General features: G+C 44.2%; 3 protein-coding genes across 14 annotated transcripts in view; all 3 read right to left on the bottom strand.

Annotated features, from left to right (window-relative positions):
* The window catches only part of LOC137605811 (serine/threonine-protein kinase WNK2), a 36,059-nt gene extending 22,504 nt beyond the window's left edge, over window positions 1-13,555 (bottom strand). For 9 of the 11 annotated variants that reach the window (XR_011037795.1, XM_068330695.1, XM_068330680.1 and 6 more), the window contains exons 1-2: window positions 11,403-13,555; window positions 10,149-10,972 (exon numbers count right to left, since the gene is read on the bottom strand). Coding sequence is in view for 10 of the 11 variants with exons in the window: in XM_068330695.1 (XP_068186796.1) it covers window positions 10,149-10,793 (645 nt within the window). In the remaining variant the exon portion in view is untranslated. Of the gene's footprint in view, window positions 1-9,163; window positions 9,373-10,148; window positions 10,973-11,402 lie in introns of those variants that run through there. The other 2 variants (XM_068330619.1, XM_068330688.1) reach the window with 2 other exon arrangements.
* Window positions 13,556-20,964: 7,409 nt separating this feature from the next.
* LOC137611033 (caspase recruitment domain-containing protein 19-like) lies at window positions 20,965-24,438 on the bottom strand. 2 transcript variants are annotated; one of them, XM_068339012.1, is made up of 6 exons: window positions 24,339-24,438; window positions 23,408-23,553; window positions 23,143-23,299; window positions 22,328-22,396; window positions 21,619-21,684; window positions 20,965-21,442 (listed from the first exon to the last, which is right to left on the bottom strand). In XM_068339012.1, exons 1-6 carry the CDS (start codon window positions 24,415-24,417, stop codon window positions 21,357-21,359), a joined length of 603 nt encoding a protein of 200 aa, XP_068195113.1. In that variant the 5' UTR covers window positions 24,418-24,438; the 3' UTR covers window positions 20,965-21,356. The 2 variants fall into 2 exon arrangements, with proteins under 2 accessions (XP_068195113.1, XP_068195104.1); XM_068339003.1 differs by having other exon boundaries at window positions 23,134-23,299.
* Window positions 24,439-24,877: 439 nt separating this feature from the next.
* LOC137606969 (uncharacterized) overlaps window positions 24,878-27,999 on the bottom strand; it is a 4,705-nt gene continuing 1,583 nt past the window's right edge. Inside the window, exons 2-5 of the mRNA XM_068332338.1 lie at window positions 26,930-27,124; window positions 26,337-26,484; window positions 25,595-25,759; window positions 24,878-25,505 (exon numbers count right to left, since the gene is read on the bottom strand). Coding sequence (XP_068188439.1) covers window positions 25,184-25,505; window positions 25,595-25,759; window positions 26,337-26,484; window positions 26,930-27,124 — 830 coding nt within the window. The 3' untranslated portion in view covers window positions 24,878-25,183. The remainder of the gene's footprint in view (window positions 25,506-25,594; window positions 25,760-26,336; window positions 26,485-26,929; window positions 27,125-27,999) is intronic.

Below are 27,999 nucleotides of genomic sequence, written 5' to 3' on the forward strand. Positions count from 1 at the left end.
GAATTATCTGTACAGTACGTCGTACTCGCTTCGCAGGAACCAACAGATGGCAAAGGCCACAATCTCAGAGGCACATTCTTGTACTGTTTGAATTCATGCATTCGTTATGGTTTAGAATGTAAGAGAGGGATTATTGTCAGGGTGTGAGCAGATCTCTTATTGGGCAGTATGTGTATCAAAGCAGTCAGCGGGTTGTGATGGAGAGGAATCCGGATCTGTTTTTTTAGCCTAAATATCATCCATGTGGCTAAAACAAGAAGCATAATGTCAAATGTAGGCTCACATTTGTTCCCGTTCATTTCTTCAGAACACAAAGGGTGAGTAATGAGACAATAAAGGGTGGCAAACCACAGTCACTGGGAGGAAAATGAGCCCCCACATTAACATGGCCACACCCGCTTACGCTGCAGCTAAAGGTTATCAGTCATCGATCCCTTCCTTCTTTCTACATCTCCTTCACTTGCTGGCTCCCTCTCTCATCTACCGACCACCCCTCCCCCCATATCTGCAATCCATCTCCCTCTCTGCACCCCATACATCAAACAATGCCCCCCCTTCTCGCACACAGGAAGCACATTCTCATACCTACTATGTTCAGGCAGACCACACTCAGAGTATTTTTTTCCTAAGAGTGATTTAGTGAGATTTTTTTTTTAAATGCTGTGGTAACGACTTACGCAACAAACAAATGCCTGCACTCAGCACTAAGCACGGACTGGAGGGACGACCCCACCCATCGGGGACGAACGGCACAGATGAGTTGGAGGAACAAACCTAGCAAGATCTGATATGTTTAATTATTCAACCACATAGAGGTTCTCGTGAGATGAGACAGCTCCAAAGACGCGAGCCCAGAATAATCAAGTGAATATCAACAACGAAAATATGCTATGATGCAACGTGTAGAAGAGTGGATGATACCATGAAAAGGATTTGTGTCTATGCGTGAATGTGGCATGTCAGGTTTTGTGTCCATGTGTGTGTGAGTGTGTGAGTGTGTGTGTGTGGAGGGGATTTTCACTGCTCTCTTCAAAAGTCCAATGAATAATTCAGTTCTGCAGAGAACACTTTCTACTGAGGCAAACTGTGCAAAGGAAGGCTGGGGCCAAATTGGGATAGGTTATCCCAAAGTACTCTTTGCTTCACAAGAGCACACAGGGACTGAAGTACACCTGAAGCACATATCTAAAAGAAGAGGCAGAGAGCAATGAGACAGAATGCTCAGAGCACATTCTACCTCTTCAGCACTGCAATTTTCCTGACATTTTTCCTCAGATTGCTGCTTTATCTGTCACACCCCTCTGTCTTATCTCTGCTCAGGAATCCCGCTACCCCCCACGAAAGTATTCCCAGCGTCCCAATCACTCTCCTCCACACACCTCATTCAACTTCTACTTTCCCTCTCAGCTGACATTAGGGGATTCTGCATAATTCAGAAGCCACATGTCGGCTCAGAGAGTTGTTGTGCACAGCATGGTGAGGTACACAGACAGAGAACATGTGCACATCGAAACACTAGATGATTGCCACTCCCATAGGCATCCACACACACACACACACACACACACACACACACACACACACACACACACCAGGGAATGAATACCATATCAGAGAACCATCAATATATAACACATAACTGCTTTATAATTACTCTGAAGTACTCGCATTTTAAACAGGCTCATCGGTCCAGGTTCGTCTGCACATTTGTGTTTAGAATCTTAACTGCGTCCTGCATGTATCACTAAAAGGAAAGGCTCATCTTGCCATAGTGAGTGTGAAACCGCCCATATGTGGTAACACATGCCAAGAGCACAATATCAGAAAGCACAGCAAGGGAATACAGGCTGTAACATTAGCAGGGAGAGATCTTTAAAATGTGCTTCACCATGTTACCACCACCCACATCCGTGTGCTGAAGGCTGTTAGTTCCACAGCTGACATATCAGAGTCAAAGAGAACAACTGGGACCATCGGGTGAAAGAGGGACAAAGTAATAGATTAGAATAGTAGGTCCTGGTGACTTTGCAGGAGTATGTGCCATACATGTGTCTCAGTCACGTGCTTGACCTGTTATCTGGAAACAGTACATTTTGAGTTTGTATGTGTAATATAATGGATCAGGAAGCAACCATGCTATGTCATGATATTTGATACCCTAATAGACAGATTATTGGGTCATGGAATTCAAACAGAGAGCAGAGCAAACACACGTTTTAAACCATGAATTTGCAAAGCAGATGGAAATATCCATCTCTCCAATTAACAAAATTACTAAACTATGGGGAATTATAGTTACCAGTAATTTCAAACAGATGTCATGAATGAAAGTATAAGCAGCAAATGAAAATTATGAAAAAGGAAAAAAAAACAATCTTTTCATCCTGATATTTGCAAACACATCTTAGGCTCAATTGTGTACTTAACGAAAAGGATGATTCAACAGAACAGAAGAGCCGCATGGAGTGAGGGGGGCTATGGAAGGATGAGATTGTACTATTGATTACCCACTAATAGAATTGGATTATCCCAAGTAGTGGGGGGGGGGTTTAGTGGTGAGACAGACCACCTTTCTGCAGCATCAATCTAAGGCTCCGTTCACACAGCATGACAAATGAGGCCCAGGTCTGGTATTTTTCTCACACGTGACGTTTTAATGGCAGTATGAACAGAACAAACTGCATGCAGTCTGAACTTTTCTAAATCCAGTGAAAATCAGACATAAGTTGTATTTTTGGATATCTTTGGCCAACAATCGGAACTGAAGTCATACGACTTTGACACCATTTCCATTGAGATTTTTCACAAAGATACTCAAGAATGTATAAATTGTGAGGTATGCTCAAAATGAGAACTCATTCATGATTACTCACTTAAAACACGTTTCCATAAAAAACATGCCTTTAAATTATTATAAAATTCTAAATATTTCAACACTCAGCGCTGTAATTTGCTTGATGTGGGTGTTAAGTCTAGTGAAGCTGGAATTCATCAGCAAAGACATATCCTCCAATCCTTTGGTGAACATAAAGTACTCAATGCTGTATGGGATATTTGCTCCTGACATAATGATCAGACTAAATCGGACAAACTGTGGCTGTGTGGAAACAAACATTTTATTTTCAAATGCACTGGTACTCATTTTGGATTCTGTACATCTCAAGGTTTGACGAAGCCAGTCCTTTAAATCCTTGAATGTACTCTTTTAGTCAACCATGGTTGAGGAGCTGATACCATATCACACAACATAATCCTAAAATACTCATTTAAACATTTATTTTATTGCACCCCTGAGTTCAATTCACAGATCCGTAATTAATGTTCCAGTCTTCATGATCAGTGAACCAGCGGGAAGTAAACTTATTAGGAGGGCAACAGGTTTCCCTATTAGTAACAAGTACAGCAGTCAAATTACACTAAAATAAAATGTGCAAACTTGGTCTCTCCAAAGCTTTGTGATCCTAATTACAATCCCACTTTTTACCATTAACATGGCCTCATCTTGATCCTTAGTTAACAAGCTAAAGATTAGCATAATTTGCAGTTAGTAACAATAGTTGGCCTATGAGGGATTTCCTGTGAATTTAAAGAACTTGTCAAAAATATTTACTATAAAAACCAGACGACTAAAACCAGCTACTCAATATGTTTGACCACATTTGGCTAAGGAGATTAACAAAGAAAAAATGTAACCCCAGAATCTACTTGTAAAACACACTAAAACCAGACTCTCAGATTGCAGACCATTGTCTCACATAAAGAGCAACCAGGCTTCAGTACAGCTTTTTTTAACGATGCAATGAAAAGCAGCATTTCTGTCACAATAATAGTGTGTGATCATTGATCCAGGTCTCCTTACCGGAGAGCGGAATCAAACAGAATGTAAACCTTAAAGCTGTGCCTTATCGACAACTTAATTCAACAATGACAATGTTTGGAATCATGGGACATGAACCCTGGTTGCCAGCCTGAACAATATTTGCTGAATTACTTGAGCACCATGCCCTCTGCACCAGTCCCCAATAACAGATGAGTATTGCAGTGATTCCACTGCTGGAGCAGAGGCTGGTGCACCGCGAGCCATGAGCCAGCAGACTGTCTGCATCTGAAATGTGTCCCATCAGTCATTGACTGCAGGAAAATCTTGCCAGCGGACATGCTGGTCACTCTCTCTATTTTAGTCCTAGCCCAACAGGCAGCTAATCGACACCCAGATTGTGTTAGATGGAATGTTTGCACTCGGGGGGGGGGGGTACACTATGATAATGATGTAGAGATGAGACTGCTGAGAGCAAAGATGCTCATGAATCATCCAACCAAAGACAAAGAGTAGGCTGAAAAGAAAAAAACCAACAGTGTTTAAGATGAAAATCCCCTGATATAAGTATTCTATGTCACACTCACACTAATGACTAAAATATAACTAGAAAAAGTAAAAGGACAGTGTTTGTGCAATGTTGGTTTGTTGCATAGATATTTAAGTCTATGAATGTGTCCGGCTGTGACCTGGAGTTAGCTAAACCTGGATTAGGGCGTGCTAAACTTCCATAAACCTCTTTCCTAAATGCGTAGGGAAACAAACAGTTCTTTGAGAAAAAAAATGAATTTCACACTTGCCACTTCAAAAGACTAATGCTGTTTATGCTAGGCTGTAACAACTGCATACCGGATCAAATGATGGCTTTGCATAAATATAATCACTTTATAAATGACAGAAATAAAATACAAGTGTCCTTGGTGTGATTGGAAAATAATTTCACAGATTCATCTAACTACTAATATTTTGTGCAATAAGCCAAGCCAGCCAATTTATTGACCAGTCCACAATCTTTTAAAATAAGAGAAAATCAGCATAGAAAAGCAGCAAAAGGAAGATATTTTAACCATATGGCATTCTTATGATTCTTGAGGAAATACAGCATGGGAAACCCTCCTCAATTATGACCTATTATCAAGATATTAAAAAACCTTTAATCTTCAGGTGAAAATCTGAACTATTTAACCAAGTAAATATATTCTATTAATACTGATGTAGACAAATCAATGGTATCAATTAACTTTCATTGCGATGCTCTAGTCAAGATCAGAATTAGCCAAAATTCCTTAGCTTTAGCATTTCTAATTAAGGCTTAGCTGAGGCAGCAGCTTTACCCACTGCATCCAGCAGAAGCTCCAACACAACAGCTGTCAAAAGTACCTTTACTGACACCGATCTGGTTACAATGACAAAACACCAGTTATATGCATCACTGCCAACTGTACTAAACCTAACCCTAACTTAACCCACATAACAGACAACGCAGGAGGAGAACATGCTAGCACGACACCCCTGTCCAATAACATTGTCAGGTTCAAACATCATAATTCATAGCACAAAAAGACGCCTTAAATTTATCAGGTTTCACAGTAAACCGGAAAATAAGACATGTACCTCCATATTTAGATGTTACTTGAGCTAAACTGAAAAACTGTCTTCATCCATCCTGCACAGCTCAAACATAAGAAGCTTTACATATCAATTGAGCTGTTAAAAGTAGTTAGATTTAAGCTGCTACTGTGTGACCATTTGTTTAGCACTTATTATATAAAAGAGCTTAGTGGCAAAGAAGAAACCTACAGTGTGTGTTGAAAGTAAAAAGTTATTCATTCTCATAGCCAAAGCAGTAAAATAACAGGATAAAGAGATGTTCCAGAGGTGATCTTAAATTCCAAAAGAAATTACTAGTCTTAATGAGAAGCTGTGGCGTCTCTCTTGCTAGAGGAGGTCAGAGGTTAGAGGCCTTAATCTTCAATTGAAGGTTAGATTACAGGAGCAAATGTGTGCAAAAGAGGTGTCTTTGGAGGCCGCTCACACAAACCCTCTACGATCAATGATGAGAGCATGACAGCAGCATTCTGAATTACAACGAAACTTGGCTACATGGAGCTAAAAACAATCAGCCTATTAATCAATTAGTCAATTAACATAAATTCAAATTGCAAACATTGTGTTACTTGATGAATTGTATACGTAGACTTCATCTTATTGTTTTTGGAAAGGTGGACATTCTGGACATGAAGTTAAAAGTTAAATCTGTTAAATTTGTTTTTTATCATCTTCTGGTACTTTACAGACCAAACAAATTATAAAGAAAATAATCATCATATTACTTAATCACAAATATGACAATTTGACAGTATGACTGAAATGTATTGTAACTAAAATGCTTTGTCACAGAGTACTCAGACCAAGTACTTTGATAATAATAATTTAATTCACAAAACCATAAGCACTGACGTGAAAAGCAATAAAAGGAAACATCTGACAAAACTGAGAATCTACAAATATATCCTGAGCTCATTCCTCTAAACATATGAAAGAGAATTTTTTTATTAGAACAGTCTAAACTTGCAAAAATGTAACTTGCGGTCTCTTCGACTACTGTCATTAATTGCAGAACTGTTTTAGGTAGCAGTTGTGTGTTTGGTACCAGTGTTCTGGACCCTGCGTTGCACAATCAAAAACAACTACGTTGTAGACAGGATTGAAAATGTCCAACTTTTACTCATATGGTGTAAATACTCGAGACATTTTTCATTCAAATCATTGTAATCTCTTACCTCCCATGCAGATTGTGAGTTAGTACTTGTATGAAGTAGATTCTTGCCCTTTTTATAAATCTGTCCTGGCCAGAGCTCATGTTGTCACACTAACAAGCCCTTAACCTTCCACCTTCAGGCTCTTTACTTGGAAGATCAGGAATCGCTGATGAGGCCACTGTCAACTCAGTTAGTTCAGCTTATTGGGTCTGGCTGTCCCTGTTTTCTTGTGCCTAATGGCAAATGGGCTGTAACCAATGACCTAATTTAGAATCTTTGTTCTTGTTGTTAGCACTTTCTACTTGCTTTGTGTTAATCTGAGGAGACAACCATAAAGACCAAGAAAAGCAATGTCATCCTTTAACATGGCTCAAGAATTGCAGCAATTTCTTGGGTTTGAAACCAATGACAGCGTGATTCAGTGTTATTTGCTGTGTTTTTCTCTTTCAAGAATGGCCAAATCTCCAGCAAACATCCATAGTCAGGCAGCTTCATGCCACCATCACTGAATCATTGCCAATCCTGCATTCACACACACTGAGACAAAGATTTAATCTACAGAGCAAGCCCTGTGCCAAATACCACAGAAAGGTTTGCACAAAGAAGTAAACTGTGTCTACGAGTCTGTGCAAAGCATTCAACTAAGATAAATTTTCCTTAACAGAGCTACAATTGGCAAAAACGGGAAGTTTCCAGAGTTTGAAGAACAACATTCAGAGATGAATGATAGAATTGTGCAAACAGAAACACCGGTAAGTGTTTCCTCTCAGCATTGAAAAACAACAGGCATCCTCGCCTGAGACAAAGACAACAGCATTATGCCAGCAGCATGGCAAAAAACAGACATGCGGGGGAGACGAACAGGGCAGTGGACGTGTATGTCAGAAAGAAAAAGTGATAGAACGAAAAAGAAAGAGACAGAGTAAACATAAAGAAAGACAAACACGGAAAACCAAGAGACAAAAAAATAGAGAGCATTTCCATGAAGAAAAAGATAGAAAGTGTGTGTGTGTGTGTGTGTGTGTGTGTGTGTGTGTGTGTGTGTGTGTGTGTGTGTGTGTGTGTGTGTGTGTGTGTGTGTGTGGGTTTGTGTGTGTGACAGAGAGAAGAGAGAGGCGGGAGTGAAAAAGAATAAACAAGACCAGATTAAAAGTTCAGGCAAGAAAGCCATGTGACCAATGAAAGAAAGGAAAACAGTGGAAAATCACAGACGCCTCCTCCATCTTCCATTTCCATCATTTTTTTTCAAGATAAAGATGGAATCACCGACACGAGAAACAAAAGAGTAAGCTCACAAAACAGAGTCACAACATCTTCATTACGTTAGGACCAGATAATATCTGCACTTGCAGGATTATTGAATTTAAAACAGAACAATGAGACTAAACATTCGCACATATGGGGAATTTGGACTCCCTAATTCATGTATGGTGAATGTTTCTGGGCTGTGGGAGGTGGTGGGAAGACCCCACACGGAGAAACAGGGAAACCATGCAGACTCCACAGGGGAATTTGAACCTACAATTTTCTTACTGTGAGGCAACAGTGCTATGAACTATATCGATCAATTCTAATTCAACTTTAATCAATTCTACCCAGTTAACAGATTCCTAAAGTGAAATTTATCACATTTTCTCAGTATTTAAAAAAATGTAATTGAATATACTCTTGATTTTAAACTATTTCTATCACAAACTAAGACATCTGAGGTCGGATGATCAATAACGACAATTTAACGATCAACTAATATCTATAAAACATATTATATAATGTTACATCTTAAACATTAACTAAAATTTGTAGTGCTTTATCAAGCCAACAAAGACATAGTTTGCAATACTGTCAGAAATAAATACAATCAACAAATTATCATATTAAAACCTTCAAATTTCTATATTATTAATAATCTTACATCACAATCCATCTTTAGTGCTATGTATCAAGAAGAAAAAAAATGACTGATGGAAAAAAATACCACATCAATCGTCACTGTGACGGTTAAATATTCAGTAGTTTATCATAAAAAATTTGGATGCTTCAACTCACTCGTGGTTTATTAAAATGAGATCAGAAGCAATTCTGCACAAAGTGAGGCTCAACAAATGCTGCTTATAGATTGCATTTTTTTAATTCAACAGATTTTATCTAATACTGGTGGTTCAATGCTTCCTTGTACTACATGAGAGACCAGTTGAAATAAGAACATGATTGCTGCTAAGAACCCTCTCTCTTGTGATTAACATCAATTATTGACCGTCCACTAGGGGGAGTTTTAATATCTGTCACAAGGGGAGAATAAAACACAGCAAATTGCATCCACTTCTGCAAGCTATAATCCACTGGGTCTAATTGTAGCTCACAGTCGTCAGGATGAGGGAGATGTGGGATTGCTCAGATGCCAGATGCTGTTATCTGTCTGCATGACATCATCAACCAAGTGAAGTCATCACGCTTTTCACCACTACTAGATCTTTACTTGTCGCTAATGGCAGATTATCTTCCAGTTATGAGACGTCAACACGTCGCAATGCTACAGCAATATAAAAAAAGAAAATCAAAGAGTTTTCAATATTGAGTCTCTTACATTAATGACGCAGCATGTTTTCAGTACCCTAGGCATCAGTATTCATTGAGGCCCAGGAACGCCACACGGTACCCAGCAGGCTACAGCGTGCTTCAGCTGCTTCCTGTCTGTCTCCCTCCTGTTGCACAGAGGGGGGGAGGCAGGGAATAGCACCGCTCAAAACATACAAACACGATGTTGGAGGAGAATACACAACACTGTCCAAGCACCGTCCAATCTGTGAAGTGTACTCAGAGTCACTGTGTTGTCAACTGGGCAAATGATTGGGGCAAAAAAGAAGGGTGGTTGAAAGTAAACTGTTGAATAGGAATCAGTAACCATTTCAATGTGAAGCATACTTCAAATTGTGGTACATTTCTTTATCGTTGTTGGAGCCAGCACATATAGTACACCATAAGCCTCCTGGGAGAGTACGAGGGAGACGGAGATAATCCCTCCTGTAGTCTCAAAGGACGGAAATAATTAGTTAATACCTTTGCACAGTCTAAGCTGGTGATTTCCCTGTGTCTGTGCAACGCAAGACAAGACAGACTCTCCTTGCACCTTTGCAAAAGTGCTGATCACTACATTACGGTGGGGTGTGTGTCTCTCCATGTCAGCATCTAATGGGTGTCAATCACTCTTCCACAGTAAACCATTTAAATTTTAGTGGCAACCCATTTGCAACTTAGTGGACTCTCTCATGAGACTATCTGTGATTGACAGCTCCCTGAAGACAAGACCATTAGATATTGTAATATGTTTAAGTTCACAGAGGGTTTCCTATGAGATGCATTCATCTAATAATATGGCTGAAGACAAACTTTCACGGTGAGCAAATCAAAATAAAATACAAAAATGTAAAAATTACAAGTCACTAAATTGACAGAAACTTTTGAAAGTGTTATGATTAGTGTCAGAAAAAGCTTGATATATATATGGTAGCTGAATATATGATTGACAAAGTATTGCTGGGAATGGTTCCTATGAGAATGAGTGTTTTTACCTGCAGCTCACACCAGGCAACTTCCACCCAAGTCTCCGTATCCAGGCCCTTGTAGACAGTCTTGAAAGACCCTCTCCCCAGCTCAATGTCAAATTTGAGGAATCTTCCTCCCGGGGATGTAGAGACTGCTTTCATCTCTGCCTCTTCCTCATTCTCCTCACTTGCCGCCTTGACAGCAGCTTTACCAGCATCATTGGGAGTATGATTTAAAACATCTCCTGTACCTTTCTCCCTCTCCTCATCGGCACTGGCGCTTTCTGTTGCACTGTCTTTTTGGCCAACTTGACTTTCAGTGCTGGAACTTTCCTGAATCCTACAACTAGTCCCATGCGTCCTGTCCACGATCGTTCGAAGATTTATGTTTAGGACCTTACTCCTGTTATCACACTCGAGCGTTTCAAAGGTTTGATCATCAGCGTCGGAGAACCACAGACTTCTCCTGATGAATCTCTGGTGCCCATTCCGCTGATAACCCGAGGACACACTGGGGTCACTTCCACCTCTCACAACAGAGTCCTGAAGACTGACATCTTCATCATCCATGGTCTCATACAAATTAGCGGCCAGGGCATTCCGAGAGCTTTCCACTGATGGATATTTCAGTTTCTGCTGGTCCTCGGAGTCTAACTTCACCTCCGGCTCCATGGTGGTTTAAAAGTTCTGCTGCTTTGGGTTCCAGGCCATTCGTGGCATGGCTAGACTGGCCGACATGTAAATTCTGAGACGAGTACCTTCAGCGCCCACTCGGGGACGCAGTTTGCCCGCAGGAGCCCATCACATCACCCGGAGGGATGGCATCGACGAGATTCATCCGATATGAAGCGCTGCGATAGAAATGCTGCCGGTTAGTGAAACATTAGCCAACATGTCCCGCTGCCCAGGCTCAGCCTGAGGCGGGGCGTGGACGCAGGTGGACGGAAAACAGTCCCCGAGTCAACAGCGGTGCTAACGTCAGAACTAGCTAACGTCGGCCAGGTGAAGAGCTAGCTGCTGTAACGACACGAGTTCACCTGAGTCACAACCGTCAGGCTAACCGGAACTCACCGTCACCGTCAGCCAACAGCCGCCCCGCCGGTAAACACCGATGTTTGGTGACAGTCACACCGAAGCGACGTCCGAAGCGACGGGCGGAGTTTTAAAAGATGAAACAAACGAACCCCGGGAAAAACCAGCCGGGCTCGCGACAGCCGGGCGCACGAGCCCGGCTAACGTTAGACTTTATTGATTTATTGATTGATTTATTGATTTACTTACTGTATTTAAACGCCCTGATTGTTTCGACCAATCCGCAACTGACGAGGAGCTACCGCAGAAAAATGGGATTTAACTCATTTATGAATGAAAATATTCACTTCCGATTGACTGAAGAGACCTTATTTATCTGTCCGACCTCCCGGCATCCTCTCTGCCTCCTGTTGGTCCAGCAGCTCGCGACACCGAGCTCGTGCGTGGCCGCCGCACGCGGGGCTTTCAGTCAGTCCGGCCCGGTCGCGTTACGTCACGGGCTTCTCGTCTGGCGTCCATCCCCCGGTGTTTAATTCAACTCACGCCGACGGCTCTCTGCGCCCGTTACCGTCTCGGTCCGGTTAATGCAGCGGCGAGCAGCACAAACGTGTTTCCCATTCAGTCCGCACGGCTCCACGCCCCTGGTTACGACCGGAGCGACCGGCCAATGGCGCGGCGCGCTGGGGCAGCGCGGAGGCAGCGCGGAGGCAGCGCGGAGGCAGCGCGGAGGCAGCGCGGAGGCAGCGCGGAGGCAGCGCGGAGGCAGCGCGGAGGCAGCGCGGAGGCAGCGCGGAGGCAGCGCGGAGGCAGCGCGGAGGCAGCGCGGAGGCAGCGCGGAGGCAGCGCGGAGGCAGCGCGGAGGCAGCGCGGAGGCAGCGCACACTCACGCTGCTGCACCGCGACTCCCGGGTCGTCCTGTGTGAAAAGACCCGCAAACCTGGAAATCTATGCACGCAAAAAACTTCTTTATTCCACAGAAAACACCACTAATATATTTCACCAGCTCCACATCCAATCACGTGTCTCCTTTACGGCTCACATCACAGCTTTCCTAAATAAATAAATGAATGAATAAATGAATGAATAAATGAATGAATAAATATAACATTGTGTGACATTTGCTGCATGTGCATCCCCTACTCTCGGTTCATTCACTCCACATGCAGCTGCCATCCCATCATCTCCCATTACAGCAAGACGCTCCGCAGCCCGCTGAGAGCTGCAGCTGAGCAGCAGCAGTGGAGCATGCATGTGGGGAAACGATGAACATCAGCAGGAACAGGGAAAGTGGGACTGAGGTAAGAGCTGGAACGCTTTTTCTTTCTGAGGGAAACAGGATCCAGATTTCCGCCGTGTTTGTAGTTCAGTCATTTGTCATCATAAGTTGTGACAACTGTAAATAATTATGTCTTGCATGGATAGAATCAATGCAACCTTTCCCTACCCTCTGTTTTTCATTCTTACTTCCCAGCCAACAGCTACAGCCAAATTCAAATCTAATCATAGGGGAATCAAATGCATATAGATTGAGTGAAACTCATTGCAGTGGTCAGCATTAATTACAAAAGGTATTAAACATGGCCTATTAATACTTTTATTGCTTACGCCTCATCAGACATGTTGATTTAATTATGGGTTAATTCCTGAAGCCAGAGCCATTTTTTATGCATGGATTGACAGAAACAAGTTGGTTAAAAAACATTTTAAAAGAATTCTGTGTCTTTTTCAGGTGAGCTGAATCAGGGGAGAGTTTGGCTCAGTTAAAGCTTGAGGTATTGAATAATGAATGTGCTTCTTTTTTCCACTTGACTGGCCAAAATGCTCACACTAACACGTGCAGACTTTTCACTTTTACATCCTATCATCCACTACTTGCTTGTTGCTGGACACCAAGCATGTATAATGTTTTATGTGGCCGTTAACGTTGCCATTTGATGAGTAATTGCGATGCATTGTCGTTTTGAGTTGCATCTAGTTTTACAAGCCGGGGATATGGGCTTCACAATCTCATCTTCATGTGCACTTTCTTAATAGCGCCAATTAATTTTAGATGTGTAAATGTATGTGTGATGAAGGGGGGAGGAGGTAGAGGGAGAGAAAGAGGTTCTTCCTATCTCTCGGTGCTCAGCCAATACATTCAGAATGTAAAACTCTTACGGTCAATAAAATGAGCAGTTGGTTTCATTTACAGTGTCCCAGCAGTGTGAGCCAAAGAGAATGGAGTCAGTTCATGGTTGTTTTGTGGAGTGAAGGCTTTACAGAGGGTTTTACTGTCTGTACCTGTGTCACACTGAAACCAAAGACCAATCAGCGTCTCCGCCAGAAAGAGTCTTCATCCTTTTGGCAACTTTCTCTCAACTATGAAAGCGTTTCTCTCTGACCGATTGACCGTGTTATGAAACAGTCATGTTGGCTTTCACACTGCATGAAGTCGTAAAACTGAAATCCCTGCAGAGAATCGTGGAAATTAGATTTCCAGTGTGGTCGATGCTCATCTGGAGGAGGGCCGGAGTCGGAGGCGAGTGAGAGAGGGAGCCTGTTGATAGGAAATGATGGATGGAGAGCAAAGAAGTGCTGATGTTCAAGGAAAAAAACAAAAGAATGGGAGACACACACACACACAAACACACACAAACAGACACACACAAACACACACACACACACACACACACACACCCACATGCATTTACAGATACAAGTTCATTTGCTTTTTCATCATGTTGCTGAACAGCAGCATTAGCTAAATAATAAATGCAGGGTCTCACCATGTCCTAAGTGGTGCCTTTCATAGTTGCTGTAAAGAGCTTTCTACATGTCAGATCCTGGAGTGGAGGGAACATGATATTCATGACCAGCTCTCCCAGTAAGACACAAACTGGCATTTAGCTAAACTGTAATCAGTGACAGCATGAGAAAAGTTTGCTCTTACTTCTGCAAACCGAACGGGTTTTTTTTCCACCCGCCTTGTTTGCTTGGATTTCTTGGTCTTTGAAAACACAATGAAGAAACATTTTATGGTTCATTTAGATTTAAGATTCCGTAAAAACCTCTGGAATTTAGAAAATGGAGCCCTACCAGAAGCTGCATTGCAACCGCCCAGAGGAAGAGACACAGATAGTTATTTATGATGGGACACCACATTTTTCATGTATCAGGATCTAAAGACGCAGATAAAACGCTGCACTAAAACTCTTTTTGCCTGATTGTTCCTCATATCACCCTGTGTTTTATTTTTTAAACCTCTCCATTCTGTTATTCTGCACAATTTAACTGCATTTTCAGTGTTTCCACTTACACCACCCACTCCATTCACTTCTGGAACTCTGTTTAACAGATGGGTTTAATGATGTTATACCTCTGAATGCAGCAGCATTTATCTGAAGTCCTGTATTAATAAACTACCTGACAGTGTGATCAGATGCTGCAGTGAGCGCTATGGATTAAATATTGTTGGAGGAATCTATCTTCTGGTCCGCTGTGAAGCAGAATCCAGAATTAATGTGGATTCAAACAACTTTTTCCTTTTCCCCGCCGTCCCCCTTCCACTCACTCTTTCTCCTTGGTTTGTCCCCTGAGTTCATTTCAGACAAGAAATGCAGCGTGAATAATTCATCGCAAAATTAAGCGTTGAAACTTTGGGCCATCCTAGAACGACTGACATAATGAGAGCCTTTCATTTTAGACGGAGGAGTTTATACCCTAAATATGAAAGAATGAATGCTTTAATAATCCCAAAGGGGAATTATTCAAATATGTTTTTTTTTCTATTTCAGGTGTTATCCAAATGAAACAAGCCTGTAGTTGTGATCTTATTCCACTTGCAGTAGGTTTACTATATGTGGACAAGCCTTGTTGAAGAAGCGTCATTGGCTGTTTGCACATTCTTCCCACCAGCATTATCTAACTGCGCTCTGTTGACGGGGGGGGGCTTTCCTTTGAACAGCCAGCCTGTGAGAATAAAATGGCTGAACCTGACACATCATGACAGCGTTCCATTTTGTGGCGTTTGGCACACATCCGTCACCTCACCACATCTCACCGCTGATCCTCCTCTGGAATGCAGGGAAACATGTTTTGAAGCGCTGCTCAACACTTCTGCACGAGCCTCGCTGTCAGCCATGACTAGGACGTCAGAGTGAAGAAGATGGGGTATAAAATCTAAAATAACAACAGCTTCATCATCAGATGGAGGATTGGCCTGTTCAGAAGAGTCAGGATATCTCCTCCAGCCACTGCGAGAGCTGCTCTCAAACAATAATTCATGGAGATCATTGCTGCCAGAAGAGCAGTCGCTGCTCTCTGGCAGCCCCACCACACCTTCTGCAGTTTGTTCTTCCCCTTCTTAAATACACTCAGCCATGCCAGGAGATTGCTGCAAATCTACTGAAGACATTGTAATTCAGCCTGTCGCCCACCCGGGGGCAAATTAGAGGGTGCAGCTCTGGTATTGTCTCTGTCCTCATCAGAGGGAAGACGGTTCATACCGTGTGTTTGGTTCGTCCCAGACCGGCTCTGCTCTGCAGCTGCAGGGGTGTGTGTGGGGAAGAGGGACGGCTCCAGTGACGGGGGGGAGACGCTGCTGATTACTGCCTGCTCGCACACAACATGTGATCCTGCCCTTTCCTTCGGCCTCGGTGCGATCGCATCTCCAGGCTCCACCGAGACATCGACCAGCAGGTCAGCAGCAGTTTAACCCGTAAAGGATGCCTTTCCCGTATTTCAAATGTGACTGATTTCTTATTTATCCCCCAGCGGACTGTTGACCCACACCGTGTTTGTCTCCTGGTGGTACAGAGTCCACTGGGATGGAGCAGATTCACAAACAAAACCCAGCTTTTGTTGCATAACCATCAGCCACACAGGGATCAGTTGAATTTACAGTTCACTTTATAATTGAGGGGATTTTTGATGCTGTCGTTCATCAACTGTTGACCGACACGTGGTGGAAACAAGTCCCTGCTATATAGAATATAGAATATAATAAAGGTAATTGAATCGTAATGGGATTCGGTGTTACCCGCTAGGCCTGCCAGGATGTTGCCATAAAAAGAGCGTCTCTAGGTTCCCAACGGGTTAAATGTGTCAGCCTCTGTCCTGGAGGTGAGGATGTGGGGGCAGGAAGGATCAGAGCATCAGCCTCCAGCAGGACGTCTGCAAACACAAACCAGACAACCAGACCGGGAGACGAGCCTCGCAGCCACGCGTGGTGCTTGAAACACCCGCAGACACGATGACAGGAATCCACGGCGGGTAGGAAACGCCTTAAACACGTGTGTGTGTGTGTGTGTGTGTGTGTGTGTGTGTGTGTTCACTGTGTTTTAGTGGATCCTCAGTGTGTCAGCATCTCTGCTGTACTAATGGTTCTGTTTTCAGAGGTCAGGTGACTGTCATGGTGATGAGGTCAGAATGATACCCAGACCCTCGACATCAGCGCGCAGGAAGTTCACAATTACCAAAGGCCCGATGACTGGCCCCCCCCGATGGCTGGCCCCCCCCGATGGCTGCCCCCCCAATGGCTGCCCCCCCCCCGATAGCTGGCCCCCCGAATGGCTGCCCCCCCCCGATGACTGGACCCCCCAATGACTGGGGCCCCCCCCAATGACTGCGCCGCCTCCTCGTCCCATCGCAGGAGCGACGCGGCAGGACGGAGCACGCCTTTCTGTTTATTTCCAGTTCTTTCAAGCATTACCCCCCCTAACCCCCCCCCCAGGTCTCTCACCCAGATGCTCGCCCCAGCAGCCCGGCCCCTTTGAATATGAACCAGCGGCTGAGAGCCTGATGAACACATCCCAGCTGAAGGTGGCACTGGATGGGGGGGCCAAACTCCTTTTATGTCCCCGTCGTCACCCTAATCAGACTCCCCCTTTGTCTGCAGCCCCCAGTCGGGGTCCTGCTTATCTCCACAGGTGAGAAAAGCGACACCTGCGGAGGCCTTTTGGTTCCAGGCGTCACTGCTCTCCTTTTGTTCCGTCTCGTCTACCTGGTCCTGCAGGATTGATTGGTGCTGCGTTCACTGACTCCCGACAGCCCAGCGTCAGCCGGGGGCCACTCGGTGTCTGCTGTGACAAAGGCGGGTTGAGGCCGTTCTCAAAGAACGTCTTGAAATGTTTGGATTTCATTTCAATTTGATGGAACTTCTGTGTGAGTTCTGCTCTTTAACGGCCATCAGAGGTTTGTGTGAGCAGTGAGGGAGTCACAATGAATGTACACACTAGAAGACACATGGGACACACTGTCTGTCCCACCTGGAAAAATAACAGAATACAAATCATCATAAGAAATCATGATACATTTTGACCTTTGACCCCCTACAGAGACCCCACTCATTTGCACCACAATATCAGACACGTCAAATTCTCAAAGCTCTTTTCATTTTGTTTCTTCATCTTCCTTGAACACACACACACACACACACACACACACACACACACACACACACACACACACACACACACACACACACCCACACACACACACACACACACACACACACACACACACAGCTCTGTCTAATGGAACTGGTGGTGCATGATGACAGTGACCTACATACCACCATCACCACAACGCACCCCGAGCAGATCAGGCAACACACACACACACACACACACACACACACACACACACACGGCGTTGGCCTGTACACACACATGTAGATCACATGTAGAACACCTCAGTTACCATGTCATCATTAGTTCATCATAGTATTCAGATCATAGTTATCAAATGAGGTGACGGGTGAAATAAATCTCCTGTAATTATTGTAAACCAGAAACTTGTTGTCATGCTGGGCTTCTGCTCATCAGAAGGAGTTTTGTTTCACTTCATTAACTAACAAATTTACAGCTGTGTAGTTTTATTTTCTCCTGTCACGACTCATTTATGCCCCAGAACGCTTGTCCTCCCTGTCAGAGGTCTTATTTAAAAAAAAAAAAGAGCTTCAAATCTTCCATTACAAAACTCCACACAGGACTTTGGGTAAACAGTTTTCAACACTAATCATATATATAAAAGAAGAAGGAATCCTATTTAACTGGATTTGACATCTGGAGTCTCTAAGACCCCAAATTACATCTGTGTATAATTTTCAGAAACACACCTGTAACTTCTTATCTGTCTTCAGTTCTCGGTTTTTATTGATAATTCTCAGAATTAGGAAAATAATGAATTACCGCAGTGGTAATAATAAAATAATGGTAAGTATATTTTTGTCAAATCAACATAACCAAAGCTAATCACTTGAAATATCATTTTTAAAATCTTTTTTGTTATTTACTTTTACTTGAATCATTGTCCATATCCATATAATGAATGTAACAAATTTAATTAAGTAAAAAATATATATTTACTGTATATATACATATTTTTAAAATATGAGATTATTACTTAAGACATATTTTCCTAATTCACAAATTTCCAAAATTCATAAATGCAGTAAATTAGCTTTTCTTGTCATTAATTATGATAACTTTAATTTAAATTGTACAAGGGCTGTTTTTTTAATCCTAACTGTAAAATCCTTCAGCGTTCCTTTTTCTTTATTTTCCTTTTCTTAGTGAAGTATTTCTATGTGAACCCCCTGAACCCAGAATTAACACACTGAATTATGGCTGATAGTAAATCTGGCTCTAATGACTTGGCCCGAGCCCCAGAATAAAGTAGTTTGCTGACGTTTGTGATACGTCCATTGGGTGTGTGTGTGTGTGTGTGTGTGTGTGTGTGTGTGTGTGTGTGTGTTGTCATATTTTATTCCGTTTTCTTATTTTTTATAGTTCGCTGGAACCCGAACGATGAGCAGAAGCATCAGAGGCTGAACTTCATAGAAACCTTGGTCACAGGTCTGATTTTCATGATCATGGTCGTCAACATCTTCATCACAGCTTCAGGAGTCAGCTGACCGACTGACCGTTCAGGTATTCTTCGTCCTTTATGCCCCCCCCCCCTTCTCTGCTCCCCTCTCTATTCAGAAGGGTGTTTTCTCTCCTGCCTCAGTGTGCAGTTTGCTGCTATAGACATCCACCCAGTCAGCAGGTTTCTGGTGCTCGTCCCTCCCTGACCTGACCTTTACGACCCCCTACCTGACCTACAAACACACTGACCTCTCCAGGCTCTCAGAGAAATTTCCAAACAACTGGAAAAATGAAAAGCGTCCACTGTTCAGTTGGGAGGACGTCATTGTCCGGCGCTGCAGCAACCGGTAAACAGGAGCGGGGCAGATGTGATGACGGGGTCTGGTGTGTCCACAACACGGCCGTTGTTCCTGACGGACAAACACCAGACAATGGCAGGCCAGCTCATGTGACCTTAAACCGTCTGTCTCCTTGGCTGCGACCTCGAGCGCTGTCCAGGTACACCAGCACAAACGCTGAACGCGCTTCAGTTTTTAATCACAGATGACGATAAAAAAACTGTCACGAGTTCTTCTTTTATCAGACGGCCCCAACCTCGAGGTCTGATCGCCCCGCTGAGCAGAAGCATTCAGAGCGGGGCCCGCCTCACGTGACCGTACGCTCCGACCTACTTCCACCGCGCCCGCCTGACACACACATCTGCCCCGGCTGCAGGCATCGCATCTGCCCCGGCTGCAGGCATCGCATCTGCCCCGGCTGCAGGCATCACACCCAACGTTTAGTTACAGCGAGGTTTGGTTGTGCCCTAAACCTTCATCAGACCGGGGTCCAGAAGGGTCACCGGAACTCGATCAGTCGCCACACACGACTGGATCAGCACAGTTCACATGATCTTGGAGCAGAACTCTTGTGCATCTAGAATGTCTGGAATACAACTGTGACAAAGCAGTTTCCAGATTACAAACCAGCGTCACAACGTGGTCCTCCTCCTCCTCCTCCTCCACAACTATCAGTGGTAACCTTGGAAACTGCCAGACGAGCCAAGAGCCAGATTTATGACACACACAGCTCCACTCGAGGCAGATCAGTATATATAGATACACACACACACACACACACACACACACACACACACACACACACACACACACACACACACACACACACACACACACACACACACACACACACACACACACACACACACACACACACACACACACTGGTTGTGTCTATGGGAGCTACACTCCCGGCCCTAACTAGGGCCTGAGAGGGTAAAAACCTGGCTCTGTTTGGGGGGAACGTGGGTTTTTGGGTCAGATGAAGGGAAACCAATAATAGCTCGCTGATGGAAACATGGATGCCAGGATTCACACTTTCACAATCACCCTTGGGAAACTTCCAAGCCCACTTCAACACCTCCCCATCCGTCCTGTCTCTGCCTCCCCTCGCTCATCTGTTGCTCTTGACGAAGAGGAGTTGGAGGCTTCGCGATCTGCGATCAGATTCCTGAGCTGTTCTCCATTTAACGGTAAATCACCGGGACGATTTCTCTCCGATTCATTATTATAAAAATAGCTGAGGCGGCGCCAGGAGAGGATTTGATGCATCGGCCCTGAACGCCGCTCCACCTCAGCAGTTTAACCATGTCTGATTCAGCTCTTAATTCAGTTGTCTGTATGGTTCAATCACTCTGATTGTCATTATTAATGAATGAGGCCTGTCTGCTGCCCTCGATCTGTCATTGTTATGGAGCACCAGAACACTCCATCAGTCACCCACTGGAGCAGAGTGGGGCTACAGCGCCCTCTAGTGTTTGTATTTATAGATGATCTATTAGGTTTGTTGGAGTGTGAGATTTTCTTTATGATCGAGCAGCAAACATTTAGTGTCGATGAAGTTCATTCATTTCTATGTGTTTTTCCTTTTTTCATATTAAAAAACTCCAAATGATGTCAAAAAATATGGTTTGCTTTATTTCTTTTTAACATTTAACTCAAGCCACTGGACCTGCAGCTCGTTTGAATCTGAGGGTTGGAAACACCGGTGTAGAGCAGTCACATCCAGTTATTTTAAATTAAATTCCAGTCAAATTTCTGAGTGGAATTAACGGATGAATTCATGTCAGTTTCACAGATACAATTATTACAGTAAAAGATTAGGTTTTTCCATTTAAACAGACTTGAGCTGTGGAAATTAATGAACAACATGACTCAATGTCTGCTTCTCTGTGATTAAAAAAAGAGTATTTTCGTTTGGCACAGCAAAGCTTCACATTTCATGGCTTGTTCATTTCAAAGGGATAATATTTGCTATTCCAACAGCTAAACTGCTTATTTTTTTCTCATTTTCCAACCTAAGCATAGGAAACGAAAACGTCATTACTAAGTGTTGCTGCAGATCGGTGAAGAAACGGTCCGGTGTGGAGCAGCGTCTCATCCTCTGTGGGCGGAAACAGAGGACAAAGAAGAGCTTTAAGAACTGTGGAGAAAACTGTAAACACTAACAGAATGGAAATATGAATAGAAGCGATTTGGATGCAAATACACACCAAGAATATTTAAATTAAGGGCAAATATCCAAAATAAATAAGAGTGAAGTCCTCCTGTCTGACTCACCTCTGTAATAATAGAGCGTTGCTGCACCGATGACAAAACTCAGACAGCTAAGGAAGAACAAGGGTCCTGCAGAGGGACAGAACAAAAAATCTTATCAGCAACTATTAAACCAATGAGATTATTGATCTCTGATCAGCAGGTGAGCATTTTAAATGAGGTAAAATGAGATAAATATCAAGTTTTTTGAGGATGTTTGTTTGCAGGCATTGAAAGCTGTCATTTAATTGTATGACATGACTGGAGTCAGTTCGTCACTGCATCCCTGATGACCCAGTTCTGCTCTGACACACTGTAACCTTTGACCCCTGAGGGCTCAAAGGGATGCAGGACAGAGGAAACTCTTTTGAACACGCTTCACACGTGAGCTGAACAGACCCACGAGGCCAAAGCCCTGGTTGTTACAGGATGAACGGTGAAGCGGTGCGGAGCAGGGGGGCCCACATTCTGCTCCTAGGGGTCGAAGGGTCCAGGAGACTAATACTACAGCTGAAGTACAGAGGAATGGCTGGGATTAAGGGCTTAAAATCAGGGTCAGAGGCAAAAACACACCAACCGGAAGATCACCTTTTCTCAAACATTTCTCTCCTGCTGCCAAATTAAACATTTGTAGGAAAAAGGTGGAATTGAAGCTCATCTCTGATCACTATTTACTTCATCACCAAATGTTGGTATTAAAGGCTCGATAGAATCAGATGCTGATGGAATTTACCTCTGTCGTTACGATCACTCCGCTCCAGATGGATGGGGTTCGTGTCCCCCCCCGTCGGCTCAGCCGTCTCTAGAAACGAGAGGACAGCGAGCTCATTTTAACTACAGGCTTTAAATAGCAGCAGGTGTAACGTCTGATCCTCCACCTGAACGGTGTGCAGGGATTTCTCTGTATCTGAAACAGGATCAGCTTCGTTCAGGTCAGACCGTCACCCAGCAGGGAACCCAACTAGGGGGGGAAACCCTCCGTGTGGCGCCAGCTTACTAAAGCATGTTGCACAAATTTAAGTCTCTATTATGTTGATTCATTACATTATGAACAGGAATGTTGTCATTTTGTATATATTTTGAGGATAACAGGAAGTCTTATTACCAAAGATACACTGTTGGAGCGTTTTTCCCATCATGCATTTGTTCCCACTGCTGCTGGCGAACCCTCTGCCTCACACGACGTTCTTAAATTCTTGTCAGCTTGTTATAAATACATTTAATTCCTTTGTTTCTTCTAACTGTATTGTGTTTTTGATAGTTATTTTTTGTAACTTAGTTTTGTAACTTAGATTTGTCTTTTAAATTTCATTGTACAACTGTGTATGACAATAAAAAGCATTCTTTCTATTCTATTCTATTCTATTCTATTCTATTCTATTCTATTCTAAAGTGTTGTAAAGAAATCTTGATGTCATTTTGCACCATTCTAAAACACTAAGGCTTTTCTTCACTATCCTTTAGATTGGACCTCGTTGCTCAGGAGCGATTGCTCTGGCCTGCCTGCAGAGCCACGGGGGACTCTAGAGCCTCTCACACCTGCTTCACCTCTGCGGGTCGCTCTGGTGGGCAGGCAGCAGTAGATGTCTTCAGCCAGGATGTGCAGTCCTCTGTAGAATTCTCCACACGCCTCCTCCCCCTTCCCCTGCAGATGCTCCAACAGCTGGGCTAAGCGCAGCTCGGTGGGAACACGCAGGTCTCTGAACTGTAGAAACACACGTCTGACTGAACGCGTGTCCGTTTCCACATAGAAAACTCAGTGCAGCACATTGATCTCAGGCTGTGGTGTTAGTTTCACCCATCGTGTCCTGACCCTGTGGGCTTCCTTGTCGCTCAGGATCTGTGGGTAGATCCTGTTCAGCTGCAGCACCAGTCTGTCCACCAGTTCGGTGTCCAGCCGCCGGTCTGAGCAGAGGAACCGGGCGTCCCTCTGGAGCAGCTGGTGGGGGTCACCAGTGTCTGTGAAGACCAGCAGGAGAGAATAAGAGGCCTGCAGGGGGAAAACACTCTGATTCCTGTGGGTCGGGTGGGTCGTAGTTCTCTGTGTGTCCAGCTGTGTGTGTGTGTGTGTGTGTGTGTGTGTGTGTGTGTGTCTGTGTGTTAGGTGCTGACGGTCTGTGTGTGTGTGTGTGTGTGTGTGTGTGTGTGTGTGTGTGTGTGTGTGTGTGTGTGTGTGTGTGTTAGGTGCTGACGGTCTGTGTGTGTGTGTGTGTGTGTGTGTGTGTGTGTGTGTGTGTTAGGTGCTGATGGTCTGTGTGTGTGTGTGTGTGTGTGTGTGTGTGTGTGTGTGTGTGTGTGTTAGGTGCTGACGGTGTGTGTGTGCCATCATTAACTTTCTGAAAAATGACATCAACATTTATTAAATGTTGATGATCATTAGCTGATCAAATGTCAGTAAAATGGTGAAAATGATTTAATCTAACAAACTAAATAAATCATCTGTACTATCTGTGTTTTCTTCTCATGGTAAATATCTTTGTCCTCTGACAGAACCCACATAAATAGAATTCATGAGCTCCAGGTGAATAAACCCGTGGATCACTCTGTTTATGGGATAGATGTTTACACGTCACATCCGGACTGACAATGAGTGTCTCTCACCGCCTCACCCACGACGAGACACACAACTAACTGTAAATGACGGAACGAGACGCACCCACGCAGGCAGGCGCGTCTCCCGTCAGTCACTGCGCAGGGATTAGAAACACATAAACACAAACAGCCGTTACCGTTAATCCACAAACCTGTCATACTGACGGTACCGACAGCCTCCCGGTAAAACTTCCTGTTCCACGCGCGTCCGTCTCTTCTTTCACGTGACATCAGCGCGCCACGCCGCGCGCACCCGACCTCACGCTCGCGCGATGATTACCGGTGGGACGGTAGGCGCGAGCTGCCAGACGGATTACCGGAATCTACCGGAATCTACCGGCAGGCTGTGTGACGGACAGGTGACGACAGGAGGACTTTAATGTCTGTATTTAATCCATTTATTCTGTTAAAATAAAGGACATTCAGGGACATTTGGACCAGTCGAAAGCAAATATTATTATTATTATTATTATTATTATTATTATTATTATTATTATTATTAATAATAATAATAATAATAATAATAATAATAATAACAACAACAACAACAACAACAACAACAACAATAATAATAATAATAATTATTATTATTATTATTGTCAATATTGCGTTTGGTTGTACAGAAAATGCTAAAGCTCCCCACCACATGCAGTCAAACCAAAAGACAAAACAGAATAATAAAAAAAAAATCTTTAATTTTTTTAACATTCTTTAATATTCAGATTTCCACTTCCTACTCGCCCACACTGTCCTCAACTAACGAACTGGACTCCAGTCGGTGCTGTGGCCCAGCAGCATGTGACCTTTGACCTGTGAGGCACACCTCAGTCTGTAACCTTACATTATTTACAGGTAGTTCCATCAGACAGGGGTCCTTAAGGTGCAGTGGAGCCTCCTGTCCAACAGAGGGCAGTGTGCCATCACAGTTTACCAGAGGCACATCCAGATTTGTCAGGTCCTGTGCAGAACGTCATCCAGGAGCTCTACCCCCCCCTCATCACACTGATATGACCCGTATGGAGCGCTCTCTGGGGGGGTTCATACTCCTGATGCTGGACTCGGGTCCTGACAAATCTCTCGGCTGTCTTTCATTCTGCCAGACCGGACCGGGTCTCGCTGTCTGGGTCTGGACCAGACCCGGGTTCATAGTCTGATAGATCTGAGGAGGTCCGAAGTATTGGGGCGGCGGCCCGGACGTCTGCCCCGGCTCTGGGTTTTGGGGCAACAGATGCTGGTTGTACATGTGGCCTGGTAGAGCAGAAAGCAAAGGATTGTGGGTGTACGTGTGGGCGGGGCCGTAGACGTACTGGTGGTGACACCTGTGAAGGAAAGGAAAGGAGAGGAAGTCGTTTCTTTCACGTTTCTTCCGTAATGCGTGACTCCTGGGACAATTCTGACGTGATCTCACCTGCAGACCTGGACGGGGTCACACCTGTCGGGGGTACAGGTGTCCCACAGGGACAGCACCTCGTCCTGGGTGTTGTTGTTGTTGTTCCTGCCTTTGTGGCGGTAGGGGGATCTGATGTCCTCCTGGTCCGGGACGCCCCCCCTCCACCGCCACAGATCTGACTCACTGAAAAAAAACAATGTGTATTTTTATTCAAAAACAGCAGATATTTATGCTATTATGGGATGTTGTAAAAGATTTGTATTGCAGAATTTAAAAATTGATGGAGCTGTTGAAGAAATAAAACACCTTTTCAGAAGTAGAACCTTGAACTGACGTATTTAACAGATTCCTGCTGTGGCGTTTCAGACCTGTCAGCACCGTGAGAGAAACCGCTCCTCTCTTTACTTCCCTCACAGTTCCTTACAAAGACTGAATTTGTCATTCTGGAGGTCTGCTTAAGGAATGTGTGTTGAGGAAACACATCTTTCTCCTCCTTTTATCACTTTCATCACAATCATTTGTGCACTTTTAATCAAAACGTCCCACGTGAAATGTTTGACCTCTGGTTGCCCTTTTTGTCTTTAGGCACTGCAGACGACGATGCATCGTGAACGTGAACACAGGTGATGTGCTTCACACTCCTGTCACACACAAACCGCTGCAATCTCCCGGCAAAGACACGGAGATGCACCACCACACACAACAATCGTCTGAGCCGACGCTGTGACCCGTCCACACGCTGCTGTTTCTTCTCACTCACGTCTCCCTCCTCTTCTTCTTGTCCTCCTTCATGCAGTCCAACAGGCAGCAGGTGATGAAGGCCACGGACAGGAGGAGGATGATGGCGGCGCTGACGATGGACGCCAGCACCGCCACACGGAAGCCGTACTCCTCATAGGGCGTCAGAGCTGGAGGTGAAGAGAAGGTCAGATTATTCATCCATCACCATGATTCCTTCACCTTAATGCATAATGAAAAGATCCTGAGTCAGACTTTTACCGACAGAACCTCTCTGATCACTACTATGTCCTGTATTTTGATTTATCCTTTAGAAATTAATCACTTTTGCCTGCTTTGTTCTCAGATAATCCAGATTATCAATTAGAGCAAACCACCAAGACCTGCAGTGCCCTCCTACAGTCTAGCATTGCCCCTATACCCATCACATAATGTTTAATATATATTCATTCCCTCAGAATAATGAGCTGTCGTGGATTCAGACGAGGTTTTGCAGCCGCTGCAGTTTTTCCTGACAAACGCATTAGAAACATTAAATCTGCACGCAAACAAATCTCCGTTATGAACCGTAATGGAAAAGCTGGATTCATAAAGAACCCCCCCACCAATGCTTACGTTTACAGTAGTTGTCCCCCACCCAGTGGGTGCTGTTGGTGTCCGTGACACACATCATCTCACTTCCCACCAGTTTGTGTTTTTCCGGGCACTGCAGGGCGATGACGGTCCCCACGTTGGTGCCGTTTCCCTGGATGACCCTCTGGGTGCCCAGGGCCGGCAGAGGGAGGGGGGTGCACTGCGCCTGGAGTTGGCCTTCGAAGAAAAATCATGTTAGATGTGTCCGAACAAAATGTGCAGCAATTTTGTTCTCATCCAAAGGATGTCAAAAACTAAGACGAGCGACGTGCTGCAGATGATTCAGGACATAATGGGACGGTTATTCCTCTTATCAGTGCTGAAACCACGTGGGGGTGCTTGACGGTACTCTGCCCCCCCGTAACAGCCAGAGTCGAACACCAATGGAGGAGGAAACGTGATAAATAGTTCAACAAAAGGCCCCCAGCGCTGGAAACACCCAGGCCATCTGGAGCTGAGAGACTGGTTATCATTAAGGGGGGGGGGTTGTCTCACTACATCCTCTCAGTGTGTGTGGTTCAATGAACGTTCACCTCCAGAACGTCACGTTATCATCACACACACCGCCGGAATGCAAACCAGAGACGAGAACGTTACGTCAGCGATTTCCAGAACTGGAATGGAGAAAATGATCGTGTGGCAGAAAAATCTAATCCAGATTATTCCTGGAGGGAAACCGGATTCTGTGTGATTTGAAAGAGTTAGGATTTTACAGAGTGGAGATTTTAGTTCCTAAAGGTTTTTGGGGTTTTTTAAAGTTCACAATTAATTGCTCTAAATAGTGGCACTGAGGATGATGATGAACTTCTACATGATTGATTTGCTTCAGACGGGACACTGAACATCAGTGATTCACAGGGTCGTCGAAAACTGGTCCATCATCCATCCATCCATCCATCATCCATCATCCATCCATCCATCCATCCATCATCCATCCATCCATCATCCATCATCCATCATCCATCATCCATCCATCCATCATCTTGTAGATGAGTAATTGTAGTTGTCTCGTCTTCAGGTGCTTTTTTTCCCACAGGTGTTGCTGGAGCCTA

The sequence above is a fragment of the Antennarius striatus genome, chromosome 2 (assembly GCF_040054535.1).
Source record: "Antennarius striatus isolate MH-2024 chromosome 2, ASM4005453v1, whole genome shotgun sequence".
In the NCBI taxonomy this organism is placed as follows: domain Eukaryota; kingdom Metazoa; phylum Chordata; class Actinopteri; order Lophiiformes; family Antennariidae; genus Antennarius; species Antennarius striatus.